Source organism: Neomonachus schauinslandi, chromosome 4 (assembly GCF_002201575.2).
Source record: "Neomonachus schauinslandi chromosome 4, ASM220157v2, whole genome shotgun sequence".
NCBI lineage: Eukaryota > Metazoa > Chordata > Mammalia > Carnivora > Phocidae > Neomonachus > Neomonachus schauinslandi.
The window spans coordinates 34,936,253-34,956,895 of record NC_058406.1 but is presented as its reverse complement, the minus strand read 5'-3'; the positions used below and the strand labels follow the sequence as shown (position 1 = coordinate 34,956,895).

The 20,643-nt window shown below is 40.9% G+C and overlaps 1 protein-coding gene across 1 annotated transcript in view; it reads left to right on the top strand.

The window, feature by feature from the left end:
- Window positions 1-20,643, top strand: part of TESK2 (testis associated actin remodelling kinase 2) — a 121,779-nt gene that overhangs the window by 28,861 nt on the left and 72,275 nt on the right. The window contains exon 2 of the mRNA XM_021684439.2: window positions 20,427-20,548. Within this exon, the coding sequence (XP_021540114.2) occupies window positions 20,427-20,548 (122 nt within the window). The remainder of the gene's footprint in view (window positions 1-20,426; window positions 20,549-20,643) is intronic.

Here is a 20,643-nt window from a genome sequence, read left to right as displayed (position 1 = left end):
AATAATACACTATATGTTAGTTAATTGATTTTTTAAAAAGATTTTATCTATTTATTAGAAGAGAGTGCGCACGAACGGAGGGAGGGGCAGAGGGAAAGGGAGAAGCAGATGCCCCACTGAGCAGGGAGCCCGATGGGGGGGGCTTGATCCCAGGACCCCGGGATCATGACCTGAGCCGAAGGCAGATGCTTAACTGACTGAGCCACCAGGTGCCCCTAGTTAATTGATTTTAAGATTTTATTTATTTATTTATTTATTTGACAAAGAGAGACATAGCGAGAGTAGGAACACAAGCAGGGGGAGTGGGAGAGGGAGAAGCAGGCTTCCCGCGGAGCAGGGAGCCCGATGTGGGACTCGATCCCAGGACCCTGGGATCATGACCTGAGCCGAAGGCAGACGCTTAACGACTGAGCCACCCAGGCGCCCGAGTTAATTGATTTTAAATAATAATAAAAAAAGTAAAGGGAACATTTTAGTATGTGAATGTTATTTTGTTGTAATATGTTTTATTTTTGTGCTTGGGAAGGTAAAGATTTCATGTTCTCTGGTAGTTTTGTCTGCTTTATCTGAGAAATCAGATATCGGGTCTTAAAATGCTGGTGTTGCTTCAGCGGTCTTATTGCCCTAACTGCCTATTATTTTTAGCTTCTCGAACTACAACTTGTGACATTTGCAAGACTGTGAATAATTTTTCTGTTTTTTTTTTTTTAAAGATTTTATTTATTTATTTGCCAGAGAGAGAGAGAGAGAGAGAGAGCAAGGGAGCACAAGCAGGGGGAGCTGCAGGCAGAGGGAGAGGGAGAAGCAGACTCCCCGCTGAGCAAGGAGCCTGATGGAGGCTCCATCCCAGGACCGTGGAATCATGACCTGAGCCAAAGGCAGACGCTTAACCAGCTGAGCGACCCAGGCGTCCCTCTTTTAAATGCGATCATTGTCGCAGCCTGAATCTACAAATACTCCAGGATATTTTTCAAATTCTCTCTATTTTTTTTTTAAAGATTTTATTTATTGGGCGCCTGGGTGGCTCAGTTGGTTAGGCGACTGCCTTCGGCTCAGGTCATGATCCTGGAGTCCCTGGATCGAGTCCCGCATCGGGCTCCCTGCTCGGCAGGAAGTGTGCTTCTCCCTCTGACCCTCCCCCCTCTCATGTGCTCTCTCTCGTTCTCTCTCTCTCAAATAAATAAATAAAACCTTTAAAAAAAAAGATTTTATTTATTTATTTGACAGAGAGAGACACAGCAACAGAGGGAACACAAGCAGGGGGAGTGGGAGAGGGAGAAGCAGGCTTCCCGCAGAGCAGGGAGCCCGATGAGGGGTTCGATCCCAGGACCCTGGGACCATGACCTGAGCCGAAGGCAGACGCTTAACGACTGAGCCACCCAGGCACCCCTCAGATTCTCTATTTTTTATTTCATGATTGTGTTTGTGCTTTTCTATCTGCCTCTCTGCGACCTCACTATAAAAAGTGTTTTCATTGGGGGGTGCCTGGGTGGCTCAGTCATTAAGCATCTGCCTTCGGCTCAGGTCATGATCCCAGGGTCCTGGGTTCGAGCCCCGCATCGGGCTCTCTGCTAGGCGGGGAGCCTGCTTCTCCCTCTGCCACTGTCCCTGCTTGTGTTCCCTCTCTCGCTGTCTCTCTCTCTCTCTGTCAAATAAATAAATAAAATCTTTTTAAAAAAAAAGTGTTTTCGTCGGGCGCCAGGGTGGCTCAGATGGTTAGCGTTTGCCTTCGGCTCGGGTCATGATCCCAGGGTCCTGGGATTGAGTCCCGCATTGGGCTCCCTGCTCCTTGGGAGCCTGCTTCTCCCTCTGCTTCTCTCTCTCTCTCTCTCTGTCTCTCATGAATAAATAAATAAAATCTTAAAAAAAAAAAGTGTTTTCATCAACACTGCATATGACCCTGTTCTAACAAGATGTAATGACTGTATGTTTTAATAGTCACTGTGTCAGAGAAGAGTTAGATCTATAGTCTTGGAGGTATATAAGGCAGCTTTTGCAAGATGACTAAGAGCAAGACAGGATGATGTGAGGTAGTGCATGTTCCACCTGAGAGTGAAGGTTAGGAGAAAGCCCATTAGTCCTTTCTGAAGTACCAGTTTTTAGTGTTATTTCTGACTGAGATGTCAGTTTATATCAAGGCTGTTTGGAGAAACAAAGTAATGAGTTCTGGGAGTGATCTGAACTACCCCCAACTCTAAAACATCAATGAGCAAGGTGTGTGTATATGAGTGTGTGTGTGTGTGTCTGGCTGTCCATGTTTGTCCCCTCATGTCAGACCAGCCATTTCAGAGTTAAATTGCTCCACAGAGTCAGAGAATTAAGGGAACCTTCAATATCAAGAATGAGATTGGAGTGGGGCGCCTGGGTGGCTCAGTCGGTTAGGTATCTGCCTTCGGCTCAGGTCATAATCCCGGGGTCCTGGGATCGAGTCCTGCATCAGGCTCCCTGCTCAGTGGGGAGTCTGTGTTTCTCCCTGCACCTCCCCCTGCTCATGCTCTCTCTCTTTCTCTCAAAAATAATTAAATAAATAAATCTTAAAAAAAAAAAGAATAAATTGGGGTGCCTGGGTGGTTCAGTTGGTTAAGTGTTTGACTCTTGATTTCAGCCCAGGTCTTGATCTCAGGGTCATGAGTTCAGGTCATGTTGGGCTCCTAAAAAAATGAGATCAAGGAAGATCAAATATAGAGAAAACCCTTCATTGTACAGCATTACTCTGGCATGAAAGCAGTGTTATATAGGAATTGAGCACATTTTTATCCCTCAAAATGTTTTCAGTGTCAGAAATAATCAAGGAAAATAGTATGGATAGAGACACTAAAGCAGCAAGGCTTGAACCTTAAGTACCTTTATTTGTGGAGGGTGTGAAGAAGGAAAACAGACAAGTAGCAGTCAGAGATAGGTTCCTAAAGATCAGGGAATGTGCCAGATCTACCAAACATAAATTCCAAGGGGTGGACACCATATTACAGAGATTTACAAAAGAGAGTATAAAGAAGAAAACAAACTTCCCTCCCCATCCTTCACCACCCTTTTTCTTTTTTTTTTTTTAAAGATTTTATTTATTTATTTGACAGAGACAGACACAGCGAGAGAGGGAACACAAGCCGGGGGAGTGGGAGAGGGAGAAGCAGGCTTCCCGCTGAGCAGGGAGCCCAGTGTGGGACTCGATCCCAGGACCCCGGGACTATGACTGGAGCCAAAGGCAGATGCTTAACGACTGAGCCACCCAGGCACCCCTCCTTCACCACCCTTTTTAAAGGAGTTTAGCGGGGCGCCTGGGTGGCTCAGATGGTTAAGCGTCTGCCTTCGGCTCAGGTCATGATCCCGGGGTCCTGGGATCGAGCCCCGCGTCGGGCTCCCTGCTCGGTGGGGAGCCTGCTTCTCCCTCTGCCTCTGCCTGCCGCTCCCCCTGCTTGTGCTCTCTGTCAAATAAATAAATAAAATCTTTAAAAAAAAATAAATAAAAAATAAAGGAGTTTAGCATTGAAAAGTATGAGAGAAAGAGGATGATAGCAGTCCAGTGCTGCTTTGGGGTTTGCACCTTGATAATGGTCTCTGTTGCATATCGTTATTGTCTGTCAAAACTACTTCTTGCTAAATTTCCTATTGTTTTCCTTGTTGCATTTATCTGATTCTGCAACCTCTTTGAGGTACAGGGGATTTCCGAGAGGGAGCTCTTCTGGGGAGGTTCAGTATTTGGTGTGTGTCTATGTGTGGGGAAATGATGTGTTTTAAAGGAGACACTGTATTTCTATCATATGTATACTGAAGGTTCACACACAGCAGCGTATGACTGTAGCCTTTGGCCATATTCAGTACATTTAATATTTCCTCTAGAGTTTGTGTGGAAAGTTGGGCTAATTAGTAAAGAATTTTGTAGATGTCTCAGTGGGTTGAGCTCAGCACTAGGTGACATCAAGTGACAATTTATCAGGTAGCATATTTTACTGTGTTCATATTGCTGTGCAGAAATACCTGCTAAGATCCTTCACCTCAATTGATAATTCAGCTGCGAAAACAAAAACTAGAAGCACACAGGTTTCATGTATAACTTCCATTCATTCAGTGCACAGAAGTATTTCTGTAAACATAATGATATTATGTGAAGGCATGTGAAAGATATACAAAAAGTTGATTCTAGAGTGTATCATTTTTTAGCAAGGAGAGTGAGGGTAGCTTGCTTTCCTTTTGTGATCTCATAGCACTCTTTTGATACTTCTAGCATGTGATAAACATTGTAATTATTTGCTATCTTTTTTTTTTAAAGATTTTATTTATTTATTTATTTATTTATTTATTTGACAGAGAGAGAGACACGGCGAGAGAGGGAACACAAGCAGGGGGAGTGGGAGAGGGAGAAGCAGGCTTCCTGCTAAGCAGGGAGCCCGATGCGGGGCTCGATCCCAGGACCCCAGGATCATGACCTGAGCCGAAGGCAGACGCTTAACAACTGAGCACCCAGGCGCCCTAATTATTTGTTATTTTATTTTATTTTTTTTTTAAAGATTTTATTTATTTATTTGACAGAGCGAGAGAGGGAACACAAGCAGGGGGAGTGGGAGAAGGAGAAGCAGGCTTCCCGCAGAGCAGGGAGCCCGATGCGGGGCTCGATCCCAGGACCCCAGGGATCACGACCTGAGCCGAAGGCAGACACTTAACGACTGAGCCACCCAGGCGCCCCTATTTGTTATTTTATTCATTTATTTACTCAGCAGATATTTAGTTAATGCTCATTAGGTGTAGGACATTGAGCTAGGTGCTAGGGACAGAGGAATAAAATTCTGCCCTAAAAGAGCTCTTTGCTTAGGGTAGAAGACAGGAAATATATTTAAAACACAGTATTTGCTAAAATGAGCTTTAGCAAGAGCCTGAAATTGCTTAATACATATTTGCTAATTGTGTGAAAGTATGCATAGGGTACTAAGGGATAGAATACTGGGCACCAGTATAAACGTTGTTTGAAGGGTTAGAGGCTTCCTAGAGGAGGTCACCCTTGAGTTTTCCTGAAGAAGAAAATAGAGCTTGTCTGTGCACAAGTAAGGGAAAGGACATTTCAAGCAGTAGGAAAAGCATGTGTAGAGGCACAGAGGAATATACCAGGAATGGTGAGAAATTTGGTTTGGTTCAAGTCTGGTGGATGCATGTAAAGGAATGGCAAGACTCTTATGAGTCTAGAGGGAGAGGCAGGGTCCAAAAAATAAAAGATTTTTTTCTTGATCCAGAGCCATGTTTCTTTATTAGTTTTTTCTATTCCCAAATCAGCTTTTGGTTTGTTGAAACTCTCAGTTGTTTGTTTTCTATTTCATTAATTTTTGCTTTTTATCTTTATTATTATACTTTCTTTATTCGGGCATTTTTAGTTGAACTCTAACTCATTTATTTTGAATCTTTTGCAAATCAGTTAGGATTGTCTTTGGCAGTATGTTTCAGAAACCTGAACATAGTGGCTTATTCAAATAAGGGACTAATTTTTCTCAAGAAATCTTGAGAAATGCCTATGTTGTGCAGCTGCTTAAGAAAGTCATCAACAAGCCAGGCTCCTTCTAGCTTCCTCTGTCTTTAGTGTAGGACTTGCCTTTTGGTTACAAAGTAACTACTCCAGATATAAGCACTGCATCTTTGCTCCAGGCTATAAAAGGGATAAAGGACAATTTCATCAGGAAAACAGTATTTCCAGAATCCCTACCTAGCAATTCCCATTTACATCTCCGTACTTAGTAGTAATGTTACCTGGCTTCGCTAGCTGTAAGGAAGACTGCCAGATTGAATGTTTTCATTAACTAAGCACATTGCCACCTATTTGGGGTCCTGTTAGTCAAGAAAAGGGGAAAAAATAGATGTTGAGTAAACATTATTGTCTGCTATGCTTATTTTTAATTATCTTTTTATTGTTGACATAATTTTATTTCATAGTGGTCTGGGAATGTGGTTTTGGAAACACATTCTTTTAAGTTTTTTAAAAAAAAATGTATTTATTTATTTAGAGAGCATGAGCAGGAGGGGCAGAGGGAGAGTGAGAGAGAAACCCAAGCGACTCTGCACAGTGCACTGAGCCTGATGTGGGGCTCGATCCCATGACCGCGAGATCAGACTTGAGCCAAAACCAAGAGCTGGACACTCAACTAGCTGAGTCACTCAGGTGCCCCGGAACTACATTCTTTGAAATTTTTTGAGAATTCCTTTATGATGTAGTATCCATGCATTTTGGTAAATGTTTTCATATAGACTTGGAAAAAAATAAAGCCTACCTTTATTGGAACAAGATTAGATCAAGCATGTCAATTTTGTTATTAAAACGTACCATATCCATACTCCTTTCTTATCTTCTAGAACTTTCAGTTTCTGAGAAGTATGTTAAAATATCCCATGAAGATTGTGGATTTGTCAAATTTGCCTTGTATTTTGTCAGTTTTTGTTTTAGACATTACAGTTCTGTGTTGTTAGATACATACAAGATCATGATTATTATTTCTTGGCAGAATAATTGTTAGGTTGTGTGCATGCAATGCTTTTTTCCCTTAGATTAGTTGTTCTCAAGCCTTTCAGGCCCAATGTATCTGGGTTCAAATTCTGGCTCTGTCATTTACTAGATGTATGATCTTGAGAAAGTCCTTTTATCTCTCTGTGCCCAGTTTCCATAGCTGTAAAATGGGGGACATTAATAATACCTACCTCCCAGGATTATTTTGAGGATTAAATGAATACATATATATAGTATATTATAAATATATATGTAATATATATATATAAAGCATAGCAGAACCTAATATGTAGTAAGTGCTATGAATAATAGCTATGTTATTGCTATTATAACAGTTTTTTATTATAACAAATTTTTTAATGAACTTCCCTGAAATGAAATTGATAGGTGATTGGGGCACCTGGTTAAGTGTCTGCCTTCAGCTCAGGTCATGATCCCAGGGTCCTGGAATGGAGCCCCATGTCGGGTTCTCTGCTCAGCCGGAAGTCTGCTTCTCCCTCTCACTCTCCCTCTGTGCCCTCTCTCTCTCAAATAAATAAATAAAATCTTTAAAAAAAGAAATTGATAGGTGATTAGGTTACTGTAGTTCAAGATTATAAAGCATCAACATGATATCCTAACTCTATGATAAACAAAAAGAAAAAGAAAATTAGGTAGTAAAAATATAGATTTCAATATACAAAATTACTGTAGAAAACTTAATGAGGTTCAGATGCTTTACCCTCTTATAAATGACTAGTTTTAAGAGAAGACAATCAAAAGCCACTCCATGCAAGAAGAAAAATTGAAGAGCAGAGATGCTGGTGGATATTAGAATAAAAGTATAATAACAGACCCCCCCCAGAAAAGAAACAACACACCAGACTTACTTGTATGTGACAAGGGGAAGAGGGAAGTAACCTCAAGTGAAATAGAGATAGATTGCCAAGACAAATTACAGATTGATGAAGGAGAGGGAGGGAGAGAATCTTAAGCAGGCTCCACGCTCAGTATGGAGCCTGATGTGGGGATCAATCTCACAGCCCTGAGATCATGACCTGAGCTGAAATCAAGAGTCAGCTTAACTGACTGAGTCACCCAGGCACCCCTCCCCCCCCTTTTTTAATGTTGACCAATTATTATTTTTATTTTTTAAGATTTTATTTATTTATTTGACAGTGAGAGACGCAGCTTGAGAGGGAACACAAGCAGGGGGAGTGGGACAGGGAGAAGCAGGCTTCCAACTGAGCAGGGAGCCCGTTGTGGGGCTCGATCCCAGGACCCTGAGATTATGACCTGAGCCAAAGGCAGATGCTTAATGACAGAGCCACCCAGGCACCCCTTAATGTTGACCAATTCTTAATGATGTTCTGAAAATAACAGTGTGATTTTTCCTCAATTTATAAGGTAGTTGTATTTCTAGAAAATTCAGTATATATTAAAACAATGCAAGGTGACTTTGTTTTTATGTAAAATAGAGTTAGAATCCAAGCTCAGGTAATAATAAATATGTTCTTCACGTACATGTTTGGCAAGACATTTGAATTTCATACAGCACATAGAACAATGCTTCCTTGTGTAGTACTGTCCTGTACCTTGCAGGATGTCTAGCATCTCTGGCCAGCAAAACTCCCTGCCCGCAGTCATTGTTATAAACAAAAAACTTAACCTAAAACCTTCAAAAACACCTCCAAAGTGACTTGGTATAGCCTCTATTGAAAATTACTGCTTTAAACCCTATTTGTCAGGGTGCCTTGGTGGCTCAGTTGGTTAAGTGTCCAACTCTTGATTTTGGCTCAGGTCATGATCTCAGTGTTGTGGGATCAAGCCCCAAGCTGGGCAGGGCTCTGAGCTCAGTAGGGAGTTGACTGGAGATTCTCTCTCTCTGCCCCTCCCCCGCCCCCACTCTCTCTCTCTCTCAAATATAACTAAATCTTTAAAAAAAAAAGCCCTATTTGCCTAGTATTTATGTTGCTATACCAGCTTACTGTATACTTATTGTATACTCATTGTGACTTCTTTTTTTTTTTTTTCAAAGATTTTATTTATTTATCTGAGACAGAGAGAATGAGAGAGAGAGAGAGCACATGAGAGGGGTGAGGGTCAGAGGGAGAAGCAGACTCCCTGCCGAGCAGGGAGCCCGATGCGGGACTCGATCCCGGGACTCCAGGATCATGACCTGAGCCGAAGGCAGTCGCTTAACCAACTGAGCCACCCAGGCGCCCTCATTGTGACTTACTGATTGGAAGTCCTAAGCCATTCATTTAAAAGTTAATGATTAATTGTTTTGTGACAGTTCTTATGCTATTGTCATTATTATTTAATTCTCTTCTTACTATTTCTCTGAGCTGGTCAGAGGTTTATGCTTTTCTTTTGCTCTAGAAATTAAGCTTCCTGACTCAAGTTAACTATTTAAATTCAGCAAACATTTTTTGAGCAATTACTAAATGCTAAACTAAAGCCACTGTGCCAGAGACGAGATTCTCAACTTGGTTTTATACTGACTGCTAAAGTTAATATATTGTGTGATTTGTTATTAAAAGTGGTTAGTATACCAACATATGCAAATAATTTAATTAAAAAAATATAAATTGGGGGGCACTTGGGTGGCTCAGTCATTGAGCGTCTGCCTTCAGCTCAGGTCATGATCCTGGGGTCCTGGGATGGAGCCCCTCATTGGGCTCCCTGCATTGGGCTCCCTGCTCGGCGGGAAGCCTGCTTCTCCCTCTCCCACTCCCCCTGCTTGTGTTTCCTCTCTCACTGTCACTCTCTCTCTGTCAAATAAGTAAATAAAAATTTTAAAAAAATGTATAAATTGGAGTTGAGGATATCTAGGTGGCTCATTCGGTTAAGCATCCTACTCTTGATTTTGGCTCAGGTCCTTATCTCAGGGTTGTGAGATCCAGCCCTAAGTCAGGCTCCACGCTGGGCATGGAACCTGTTTACAATTCTCTCCCTCCCTCTCCCTCTGCCCCTACCTTGCTCTCTCTCTCTCTCTCTAAATGAATGAATAAATAAATAAGAGTTGAATTAGAGGTACCCCTGTATTAATTGTCACTCTTATTTTCATGTTAATATGCTTCCTGGAATGGAATAAAAATGGGCTATAGTAATAGCTAATGGACGTAGGATTGTATATAACCTGTAATTTATTTTTTCTCTTCGAGAGTCTATAGTGACTATAGGTGGTCTATACTAATGTCTGTTCATAGTTATATAATTACTGCCATGTTTCTCCTTCCTGCTTACCTTTGTAAGATATTTGACAAAAATCTAGATTGTCCATATGAAAATAAGTCCTGCATGTCAGAAGGTGTGTATGTGGGGTGTGGAGGAAAGCTAAATTATTCTTCTGGGGACAAAGAAATGAATAAGGCAGTTTTTGCCTTGAGGCATATAGGAAATTGTTCCATATGTAGTTGTAGATTCTGTGTGTCCAGGGGAGGAGGTGAGTTCAGGATCTTCCTATGTTGCCATCTTGAATCCCAACTGCCCTCAGGGATGTAGAAGATAGACAAGTAGACTAACAGCATATAATATGCAAATACTGTAAAACAGATAAATAAGGATAGAGTGCTAAGAAAACATGAAGTGGAGCCATCCAGCTTTTCTTGAAATAAAGTGAGATTTCCCCCAGGGAAAGGGGTGTTTCCTATATCTTAAATAATTGAAAGGAATTTAGTAGGGAGATGGGATGGAACTCCGGGGGTGAGGATTGCATCAAGGCAAGGAGAATAGCATGTGTCAAGGTAAGGAAGTATGAGAGAGTGTGATGCATTTGGAAAGAGTTATAAATACATAATAGGTAATAGGTAAAGATAAGGAGAGGAGTCTGGGTAGGGATAGTCAGGGAGCAGTAGATGGATTTAGTTTTCTTAAGGAATTTGGACTTTTTTCCCCAAATAGTGGCGAGCCATTGAAGAATTTTAAGCTGGAGAGCAACAAGAAAACTTTGTGATTTGGAGACATGGGTTGCTGGAAGGTCTGACAAGCTGATGCCTAGTGTTGATCTACAGGCCTCTCAACATCCAGCACAGTGCCTTGTATATAGAAGATGATAATGTTTGTTACTATTTGAATGTATCTGAAAAGACTAATGAAAAATTATTGGTCACTTCCAGGCTGCATGCACACACTTGACTGGCTTTTAGTTTGTGGTTTGTAGCTCTTGTTTACAGATCTTGAAGTTAACTTCAACTCTGATTTTTAGTTTTAGGGTCTGTTCTGAGCTTTGATAAAGGGGGGAAACTCTATTCTTGATTGTTCCCTGCCTAATGCCATGGTATGTTTTGTTGCTCTCTGTGATCACTCATTCTAAGTGGCAATTCTCAATTTTTCTGGTCACCTTTTATATAGTTCTTTTTCTTCTGGTTGGCCTCTTCCCTTTATCTTCCCTTTGTTCATATTTAATCTAGAAGAATTGTGGGATGATAGGGGATAATCATTAGAATACTACCATGCTGGTAGAGAAACTGTTGTGTACAGACTTTTCTAGTGACTTAGTATTGTTATTTGATTGTATTTGTGCTTTTTTGTTTGTTTTGGTATACTGTTGAAACATCCTTAGAACCTGCAGGGTACTTGGACTTCTGAGCATGTGAATAGAAGAAGCCTCTGTTCTATAGAACTTAAGATTTCTCTGAGGTTAGACATCATGCTCTATCAGTTTTCTAGTGTGTGAGTCTGTGTGTGTGAGTGTGTATTGGGGAGTGTTGTCAGTGCATTTTTTTAAAGGTCTAGAAGGGTACTCATCAAACTTGTGACAATAACTACTTTTGGAATGGGCACAGAAGATTGGAATTAGGGCATCTGGGTGGCTCAGTCATTAAGCGTCTGCCTTCGGCTCAGGTCATGATCCCAGGGTCCTGGGATCGAGTCCCACATCAGGCTCCCTGCTCAGCAGGAAGCGTGCTTCTCCCTCTCCCACTCCCCCTGCTTGTGTTCCTACTCTCGCTATCTCTCTCTCTGTCAAATAAATAAATAAAATCTTAAAAAAAAAAAAAGAAGATTGGAATGAATAGATCTGGTAGTCAAAGGGACCTATTTTTAAATTTATATTGTGTTAATATGCTACAAAGAAAATACATGCATGTATTAGTTAAAATGAATATAAATTGGGGTGCCTGGGTGGCTCAGTTGGTTAGGCGACTGCCTTCGGTTCAGGTCATGATCCTGGAGTCCCGGGATCGAGTCCCGTATCAGGCTCCCTGCTTAGCAGGGAGTCTCCTTCTCCCTCTGACCCTCACCCCTCTCATTCTCTCTCTCTCAAAAATAAATAAAATTAAAAAAAAAAGAATATAAATTGAAGTTGAAAAGCCAAGTTTTTTTTTTTTTTAAAGATTTTATTTATTTATTTGAAAGAGAGAATGAGAGAGAGAAAGAGCGAGCACGAGAGTGGAGAGGGTCAGAGGGAGAAGCAGACTCCCCGCTGAGCAGGGAGCCCGATGTGGACTCGATCCCGGGACTCCAGGATCATGACCTGAGCTGAAGACAGTTGCTTAACCAACTGAGCCACCCAGGCAGCCCAAAAGCTATATTTTCTATTAGAAAAATTAGTCAAGTACACTGTGGAAGAAAAAAAAAATCACTGATATTAGTTCTACCACCAATGACAATCACTATTAACATTTGATAAACTTTTTTTTCAAGTACGCTCCACAGCAGCATGGAGCTCAACACGGATTGAACTCATGACCCTGAGATCAAGACCTGTGCTTAGATCAAGAGTCAGACACTTAACCGATTGAGCTACCCAGGCACCCCAACATTCGATAAATTTATTCCACTTTTTGTTTTAACTAGGCTTGGATTTTTTTTCCGCACAATTAAACTTTTTTCCCACAATTAAACTGTTCTTCCTTTTTATTTTTTTTAAAGGTTTTATTTATTTGAGAGAGAGAGATGGGGAGAGAGCACATGAGCAGGGGGTTGGGGAGAGGCAGAGGGAAAGGGAGAAGCAGACTTCCTGATGAGCAGGGAGCCCAAATCAGGGCTGGATCCCAGGACCCCTGGGATCATGACCTGAGCAGAAGGCAGATGCCTAACCGACTAAGCCACTGAAGCACCCTGTTCTTTCTTTCCTTTTTTTTTTTTTAAAGATTTTATTTATTTATTTGACAGAGAGAGACACAGCAAGAGGGGGAATACAAGCAGGGGGAGTGGGAGAGGGAGAAGCAGGCTTCCCACAGAGCAGGAAGCCCGATGCAGGGGCTCAATCCCAAGACCCCGGGATCATGACCTGAGCCAAAGGCAGACGCTTAATGACTGAGCCACCCGGGCGCCCGTGTTCTTTATTTCTTAATGCTAAATTTATGGGAGAAAATAAAATACATTTTTTACTTATTTCTTCCAACTTTTGGAAACTTAAAAAAATCTACAGAAAATTAAAAGAATAATACAATAAACCACCTTCACCTGGATTTACAACTTAATATTTTGCTACATTGCTTTATCTATCTGTATTTTTTTAAAAGATTTTATTTATTTATTTTTTAAGTAATCTCTACACCCAACGTGGGGCTTGAACTTAAAACCCTGAGATCAAGAGTCTGATACTCTATGGACCGAGCCAGCCAGGTGCCCCTATCAGTATTTTTTTTTTTTTACAACACTTGAAAGCAAATTGCAGACATCATGACACTTTAAAATATTTTAATTTGTATCTTCTAAGAATACATTCTCCTACAAAGCCATAGTATCATTATTTATACCTTAGACAATTGACCTTAAGTCAGAAAAATAATTCCATATACAGTCCCTATTAAAAATTTTCCTATTTGCCAACAAAAGTGTTTTTTGTTTTGTTTTTGTTTTGTTTTGTTTTTAAGTAAGCTCTACACCCAACATGGGGCTTGAACTCATGATCCTGAGATGAAGAGTTGCATGCTCTATCCACTGAGCCAGCCAAGTGCTCCAACAAAATGTTTTTTACGGCTTTTTTGGACCCAGAATCAAATAAAGGTTTCATATATTTCATTTCAGGGGTTATTATTATTTTTTAAGATTTTACCTATTTGAAAGAGAGAGAGCACAAGCAGGGGGAGTGGCAGGCGGAGGGAGAGGGAGAAGCAGGCTCCCCCATGGAGTAGGGAGCCCTATGTGGGGCTTGATCCCAGGACCCTGGGATCATGACCTGAGTAGTTGCTTAACCGGCTGAGCCACCCAGGTGCCCCTTCAGAGGTTGTGTTTGTTAATCTCTTTTAATCTAGAATATTCCCCCACATTTTGTTTGTTTGGAGAATAGTGTTCAGTTATCTTACAGATATTCTGGATGTGTCTAATTGTTTTCTTATGATTAGATTTGAATTAAACATTTCAGCAAGTATATTACATCAGAAGGTTGCTAATGCCAGGTGCTTCACTTTTGGTAATGCTAAATGCGACCGACCCTTGGTTAAGGTAATAGCCAGCAGATCTTTCCATTGTAAAAGTATATTTTCCCCTTTGTAATAAGTAATTTTGGGAGCATTATACAAATTTGAATATTATTACTGTTTCACATAAAATTATATGCATTTTCTGTATTATGTCAAATTCACCTGATATGCCAAATTCTTATGAGCATATAGTTTCTTATTTTTATTAAAAACAATAGCTATGTATTGAATGTTTATTATGTGCCAAGCACTGTGTTAAGTAGTTTATATACATTATCTCATTCATCTAACATAACACTATTTTATCCTCCATAGCAGTTCTGTGAGACTATTATTCTCTTCATTTTACAACAGAAGACTTTGAAGAGAAGTCATGCTAATCAATTAAGTGTTACAGGCTTGCATTCAGTCTGCTTTTCTCCAGAGCTCAAGCACTTCACCACTCTGCTATGTTCTGATTTAGAAAGTGGATTTGGGGGCGCCTGGGTGGCTCAGATGGTTAAGCATCTGCCTTCGGCTCAGGTCATGATCTCAGGGTCCTGGGATCGAGTCCCGCATCAGGCTCCCTGCTCCTTGGGAGCCTGCTTCTCCCTCTGCCTTTCTCTCTCGCTCTCTCATGAAAAAAAAAAAAAATCTTAAAAAAAAAAAAAAAAGAAAGTGGATTTGGAGAGATCCTGTGGTAGCATCAGATGAGTTTAAAAGTCAAGGAGAAATACCAATCTAATCTTCTCTTCTCTCTCCCTCTTTCTTTTTCTTTCTTTTCTTCCCTTCATTTATTTTTAATTGTGGTAAAATACATATAATAAGATTTACCATCTTAACAATATTTAAGTGTACAGTTCAGTTCGCATTGTTGTGCTACCAATCTCCAGAACTTGCAAAGCTGAAACTCTGTACCCAGTAAACAACTCCAAATCCCTCCCCTCCCCAAGCCTCTGGCAACCACTATTCTGCGTTATGTTTGTATAAATTTAACTACCTCAAGTAAGTGGAAGCTTACAGTATTTCTTTTTGTGACTGGCTTATTTCACTTAACATAGTATCTTCAAGGTTCAGCCATATTACAGTATGTGTCAGAATTTCCTTCCTTTTTAAAGCCGAATAATAATATTCCATCATATATGTATACCACATTTTGTTTATCCATTCATCTGTCAAATGGACACTTGGGTTGCTTATACATTTTGGCTATTGTGAATAATCCTGTTATAAACATGGGTGTACAAATATTTTTTTGAGGCCCTGCTTTCAATTCTTTTGGGTATGTACCCAGAAGTAGAATTTTTGGATCATATGGCAATCTATTTTTAATTTTTTGAGGTCTTAATCTTTTTTTTTTTAAGATTTTATTTATTTGCTAGAAAGAGAGAGAGCGAGAGCGAGAGCACAAGCAGGGGGAGTGGCAGACAGAGGGAGAAGCAGGCTCCGGGGTGAGCAAGGAGCCTGATGCGGTACTCAATCCCAGGATCTGACCTTAGCTGAAGGCAGACACTTAACCTACTGAGCCACCCAAGTGTCCTGAGGTCTTAATCTTTATATTAATATTTTTATTTTATTTATTTATTTTTTAAAAGATCTTATTTATTTGACAGAGAGAGATGGCAAGAGCAGGAACACAAGCAGGGGGGAGTGAGAGAGGGAGAAGCAGGCTTCTCGCGGAGCGGGGATCCCAACTTAGGGCTCGATCCTAGGACCCTGAGATCATGACCTGAGCCGAAGGCAGCTGCTTAACGACTGAGCCACCCAAGCACCCCTGTAGTTTTTTTGGTTTTTGTTTTTTAAGATTTTATTTATTTATTTATTTGACAGAGAGAGAGAGAGAGAAAGAGAACAAGCAGGGGGAGCAGCAGAGGGAGAGGGAGAAGCAGATTCCCTGCTGAGCAGGGAGCCTGATGCGGGGCTCGATCCCAGGACCCTGGGATCATGATGTGAGCTGAAGGCAGATGCTTAATGACTGAGCCACCCAGGCACCCCTGTAGTTTTTTTTTTTTTTTAAGATTTTATTTATTTATTTGACAGAGAGACAGAACAAGCAGGGGGAGCAGCAGAGGGAGAGGGAGAAGCAAATTCCCTGCTGAGCAGGGAGCCTGATGTGGGGCTCGATCCCAGGACCCTGGAATCATGACCTGTACTGAAGGCAGATGCTTAACCAACTGAGCCACCCAGGCGCCCCAAGGTTAATAGATATTGATAGATTTTTTTTTTTAAGTATGGACTACAGGTGGTAAAGGAAGAAAAAAGTACCATCAAATATAGAGGTCTACAAAAGATGGGGAACCTGCCTAAATGCAGGAGGATCTTCATTCCAAGTTATCAAAACTACAAAAATTAATTACCTTCAAATATACTTAGATTTTCAGAGTAAAGAGAAGGTGCATTTCTGCTTAAGTTTGTCCTCTACACATAGATCACTGTTACTATTAATAAGATTCTTTTTTTTTTTTTTAAAGATTTTATTTATTTGACAGAGAGAGACACAGCGAGAGAGGGAACACAAGCAGGGGGAGTGGGAGAGGGAGAAGCAGGCTTCCCGCTGAGCAGGGAGCCCGATGTGGGGCTCGATCCCAGGACCCCAGGATCATGACCTGAGCCAAAGGCAGATGCTTAACAACTGAGCCACCCAGGCTCCCCTATTAATAAGATTCTTGAGAGAAATATCTTTAAATATCTTTGAAAATAAAAGTTAATGGTGTGCCTGGGAGGCTCAGTCAGTTAGGCTTCTTACTTTTGATTTTGGCTCAGGTCATGATCTCATGGGTTGTGGGATTGAGCCCCACATCAGGCTCCACGCTCAGTGCAGTCTTCTTGTCCATCTCCTCCCGCTCCCCCCTCAAATAAATAAATAAGTAAAATCTTAAAGAAAAAGAAAAGAAAGGTTAAGATGGTGGTTGCTAGGGGAGTAAAGTGGGTGGGGTAGGTGAAATAGGTAAAGGGATTAAGAGGTACAAACTTCTAGTTATAAATAAGTCAAAGGGATGAAAACTACAGCATAGGGGGAACGCCTCAGCAACTCAGTCGGTTAAGCTTCCGCCTTCGGCTCGGGTCATGATCCCAGGGTCCTGGGATTGAGCCTCATGTCTGGCTCCCTTGCTCAGTGGGGAACCTGCTTCTCCCTCTGTCTCTATTAATCTTTTGAGGTTTCACTGACGTCCCATGAAGTTTTCGCCTAAGTGCTCATTCTATCAACATTTATATAAATACCTCTTGTGCTGTATTTGATTCTTCATTCTCTTTGTTCTCTGACTAGCCATATAGCTTATTGTTTGTCCCTTTCTAGATAGTAAACTTCAGAAAATTATGACCAAATTTTATACTGCTTTTCTGTTTGAATCCTCCCCCCAACCTCTGCCCCCCCCCCCGAAAAAAAATAAAAGAAAAAGAAAGAAAATCACTCCTGGCCCACTGCTGCCCAAATAAATCACCTGGATAAATAAATTATTCACTGGCCCTTAGAAAGGATGTTAGAAGTTTCATTTAACTCTTATTTTTTTTTTAAAGATTTTATTTATTTATTTGAGAGAGAGAATGAGACAGAGAGAGAGAGCATGAGATGGGGGAGGGTCAGAGGGAGAAGCAGACTCCCTGCCGAGCAGGGAGCCCGATGCGGGACTCGATCCCGGGACTCCAGGATCATGACCTGAGCCGAAGGCAGTTGCTTAACCGACTGAGCCACCCAGGCGCCCTCATTTAACTCTTGTTACCATTGTTTTCACTGTGCCCTTATGATGTACCAGGCCTTCCAGGCACTGCAAGACAAAAGATGGATACAGTATAGATCCTGGTCTTAAGATGCTTAATAGCCTGGTGGGGATATATTTATAAACAGAACCATGTAACAAGTGGTATACTGGTGTTACAAATGTTTTTCTGAGGTAGTATAAAGAAGGAAACCACAAATAGTTTCTAGAGAGAATCAAGGAAGGCTTTAGAGAGGAGGGGATATTTGAGTGTGGTCTTGAAAGATAAGTAGAATTTGAGGGGCTAGAAGAAAGTATTTTATGCAGATGAAAGACAGATGGACACATTCATCATGTCCACTTGTTTAAGGAAGTGGGGTTTTTTTCCTGATTGGTTTGAAATACAAGATTGTTCATCCCTGAAATTCACATTGTTTTAATATCAAACTATTTTGTTAAAATCTCTGAGTGATAGTTTTCAGATGATGAAAAAAGGAGAAGAGTAACTTTCAGAATGGAGAGCACTTATTAAAACACAGATGTCTTCTGTAAATAGAGTTGGAAAAATACTGTCAGTGTGTTTTTTGTGTATAAACGTCTCTTTTAACTTATCCATGCAGGATCTGAAAAGGAAAGCCACTTCTCTTTCTTCAGTCACGAGGTACATGACAACAGAATCATTGATGCACTAGGAAGAGAGATGGGTTCCAAATCTCACTAAGTGATCTAGAAGAGAGGAGAGACAGCCAGTGTTCTGCCTGTTTTTCTGACCAGAGTTCCTGTGGCTCTCAGTGTTTTGCTTCCTCCTTTCCCTTCTGTCTGGCCACTCTGAAACATTGTTTCTTTGAATTCTAAGATAAAATGTGATGTCTGTCCTGTATTAAATATGCTAAACTTCTAGGGCTATTGTCTTTTGAAGGAATTTCTTGAGATTGAAAAGTTAAGTAGGTTGTCATTTTCTCTTGAAACTTCCACTTGGTAAATTATAACATGCTGAAAGAATACTCAAAGTCCATAGGTTGATGAAATTTTTTGCATAGCAAGTCCCTGTTGTGCAAGATCTGATATGATTTTTTTTTTTTTTTTTAAGAGCGGGAGAGGGGCAGGAGAGGGAGAGAGAATCTGAGAATCCCAAGTGGGCTTGATCTCATGACCCTGAGATCATGACCTGAGCTGAAATCAACAGTTGGACACTTAACCAACTGAGCCACCCAGGCACCCGTGAAATGATTTTTTAAAAAAATTTTATTTCGGTGCCTGGGTGGTTCAGTCAGTTAAGCAACTGCCTTCAGCTCAGGTCATGATCCTGGAGTCCCAGAATCGAGTCCCGTTTCGGGCTCCCTGATTGGCGGGAAGTCTGCTTCTCCCTCTGACCCTTCCCCCTCTCGTGCTCTCTCTCTCTCTCAAATACAATATTTTATTTATTTATTTGTCAGAGAGAGCATGAGGAGGGGGAGTGGCAGGCAGAGGCAAAGGCAGTGGCAGGCAGCGCCTAACTGACTGAGCCACCCAGGCACCCCTGAAATGATTTTTTTTTAACCAGAAAGTAATGAGGTCCTTGGTACTTAGTAATTTTTCTACTGCCTTATTCATAATTTCTTGGTAGCAAAACACATTTCAGTAAATAATTGAGCTTCTTTTGGGTAAGACAAAATATTTTCTCTGGTAATCTCATTTTGCTACTCCTGAGGCATTTAGAGGGTGAAAACAGTTAATTTTCTTGCAAGTAAAGTATTACAGTTTTGAAACCTGTGGAGTATGCATTGAAATTATAAAACAATATATATATATTTTAAAAATTTTTATTTATTTATTTCAGAGGGAGAGAGAGAGCACAAGCAGGGGGAGTGGGCGAGGGAGAAGCAGGCTTCCTGCTGAGCAGGAAGCCCGATGTGGGGCTCGAGCCCAGGACCCTGGGATCGTGACATGAGTCGAAGGCAGACGCTTAATGGCTGAGCCACCCAGGCGCCCCTAAAACAATATTTTTACATGTAAAATAGACTGACTTCTATAGAGGATGAATGTTTTAAGAATATTTTTTTTTAAAGATTTTATTTATTTATTTGAGAGAGAGGATGAGAGGAGAGAGAGAGCACATGAGAGGGGGGAGGGTCAGAGGGAGAAGCAGACTCCCTGCTGAGCAGGGAGCCCGATGCGGGACTCGATCCAGGGACTCCAGGATCATGACCTGAGCCGAAGGCAGTCGCTTAACCAACTGAGCCACCCAGGCGCCCTTAAGAGTAGATTTTCTTCTGTGTGTGTGGATAATAGTTTGAATTGTGGCCCATGCTTTTGTGTCTGACTTGAGTATGTTTAAATGATTATAAGATAATTTGGCTTGACTTACAATAATATTAGCTCTAAAAGTTTCACTGACTTCTTTCTATATTTAATATGCAGTGCTTTTTTTCATATATATATATGTATATATATGTGTGTATATGGGGGAGATTTTGAGCATGTGGCTTTATTATCCTATAAAGATAGTTTTATAATCCCTTAAGTGTTATATAAGGCTTATGCATGTATCTTTTCTGTGCACACTTAAAATTCCACAAAGAGGACTGTTAGTGTCCTAAGACTCAGCAATATTGGCCATAAGGAACCATCCTAATAAATTTCCCCCATTTTTTTCTAAGGTATTAAAAGAAAAGATGTCATTTATTGAGGTGTAATTAACAATGTTTTTCTGGCCGGCTTGATGTGAAACAGTTTTGGTCTTGGATGGAATAAATCCATCTTTATTAATGGAAGTGAGACCCTAATGTGATCAGTTTATAGAAAAACATCCCTAATAATATCTATTTTATCTAACCTGTCACTAAAACATCTTGGCATGTTTACATGTGGAGACTTTGACCTCATATTTAACTGCTGCCCTTGAACCTCTTTTCTTGTTGTTTTATTTTCTAGGTGCGCCACCGAGCTTCTGGCCAGGTGATGGCTCTTAAGATGAACACATTGAGCAGTAACCGGGCAAACATGCTGAAAGAAGTTCAGCTCATGAATAGACTCTCCCATCCCAACATCCTTAGGTAATGGCTTTTCCTTCCTTCTGGGGATCAGCGAGAAAGCTTAAACATTGTTGGAGGCTTGTTAGAATAGCATGTTTAACAGCTAAAAAGAGGGA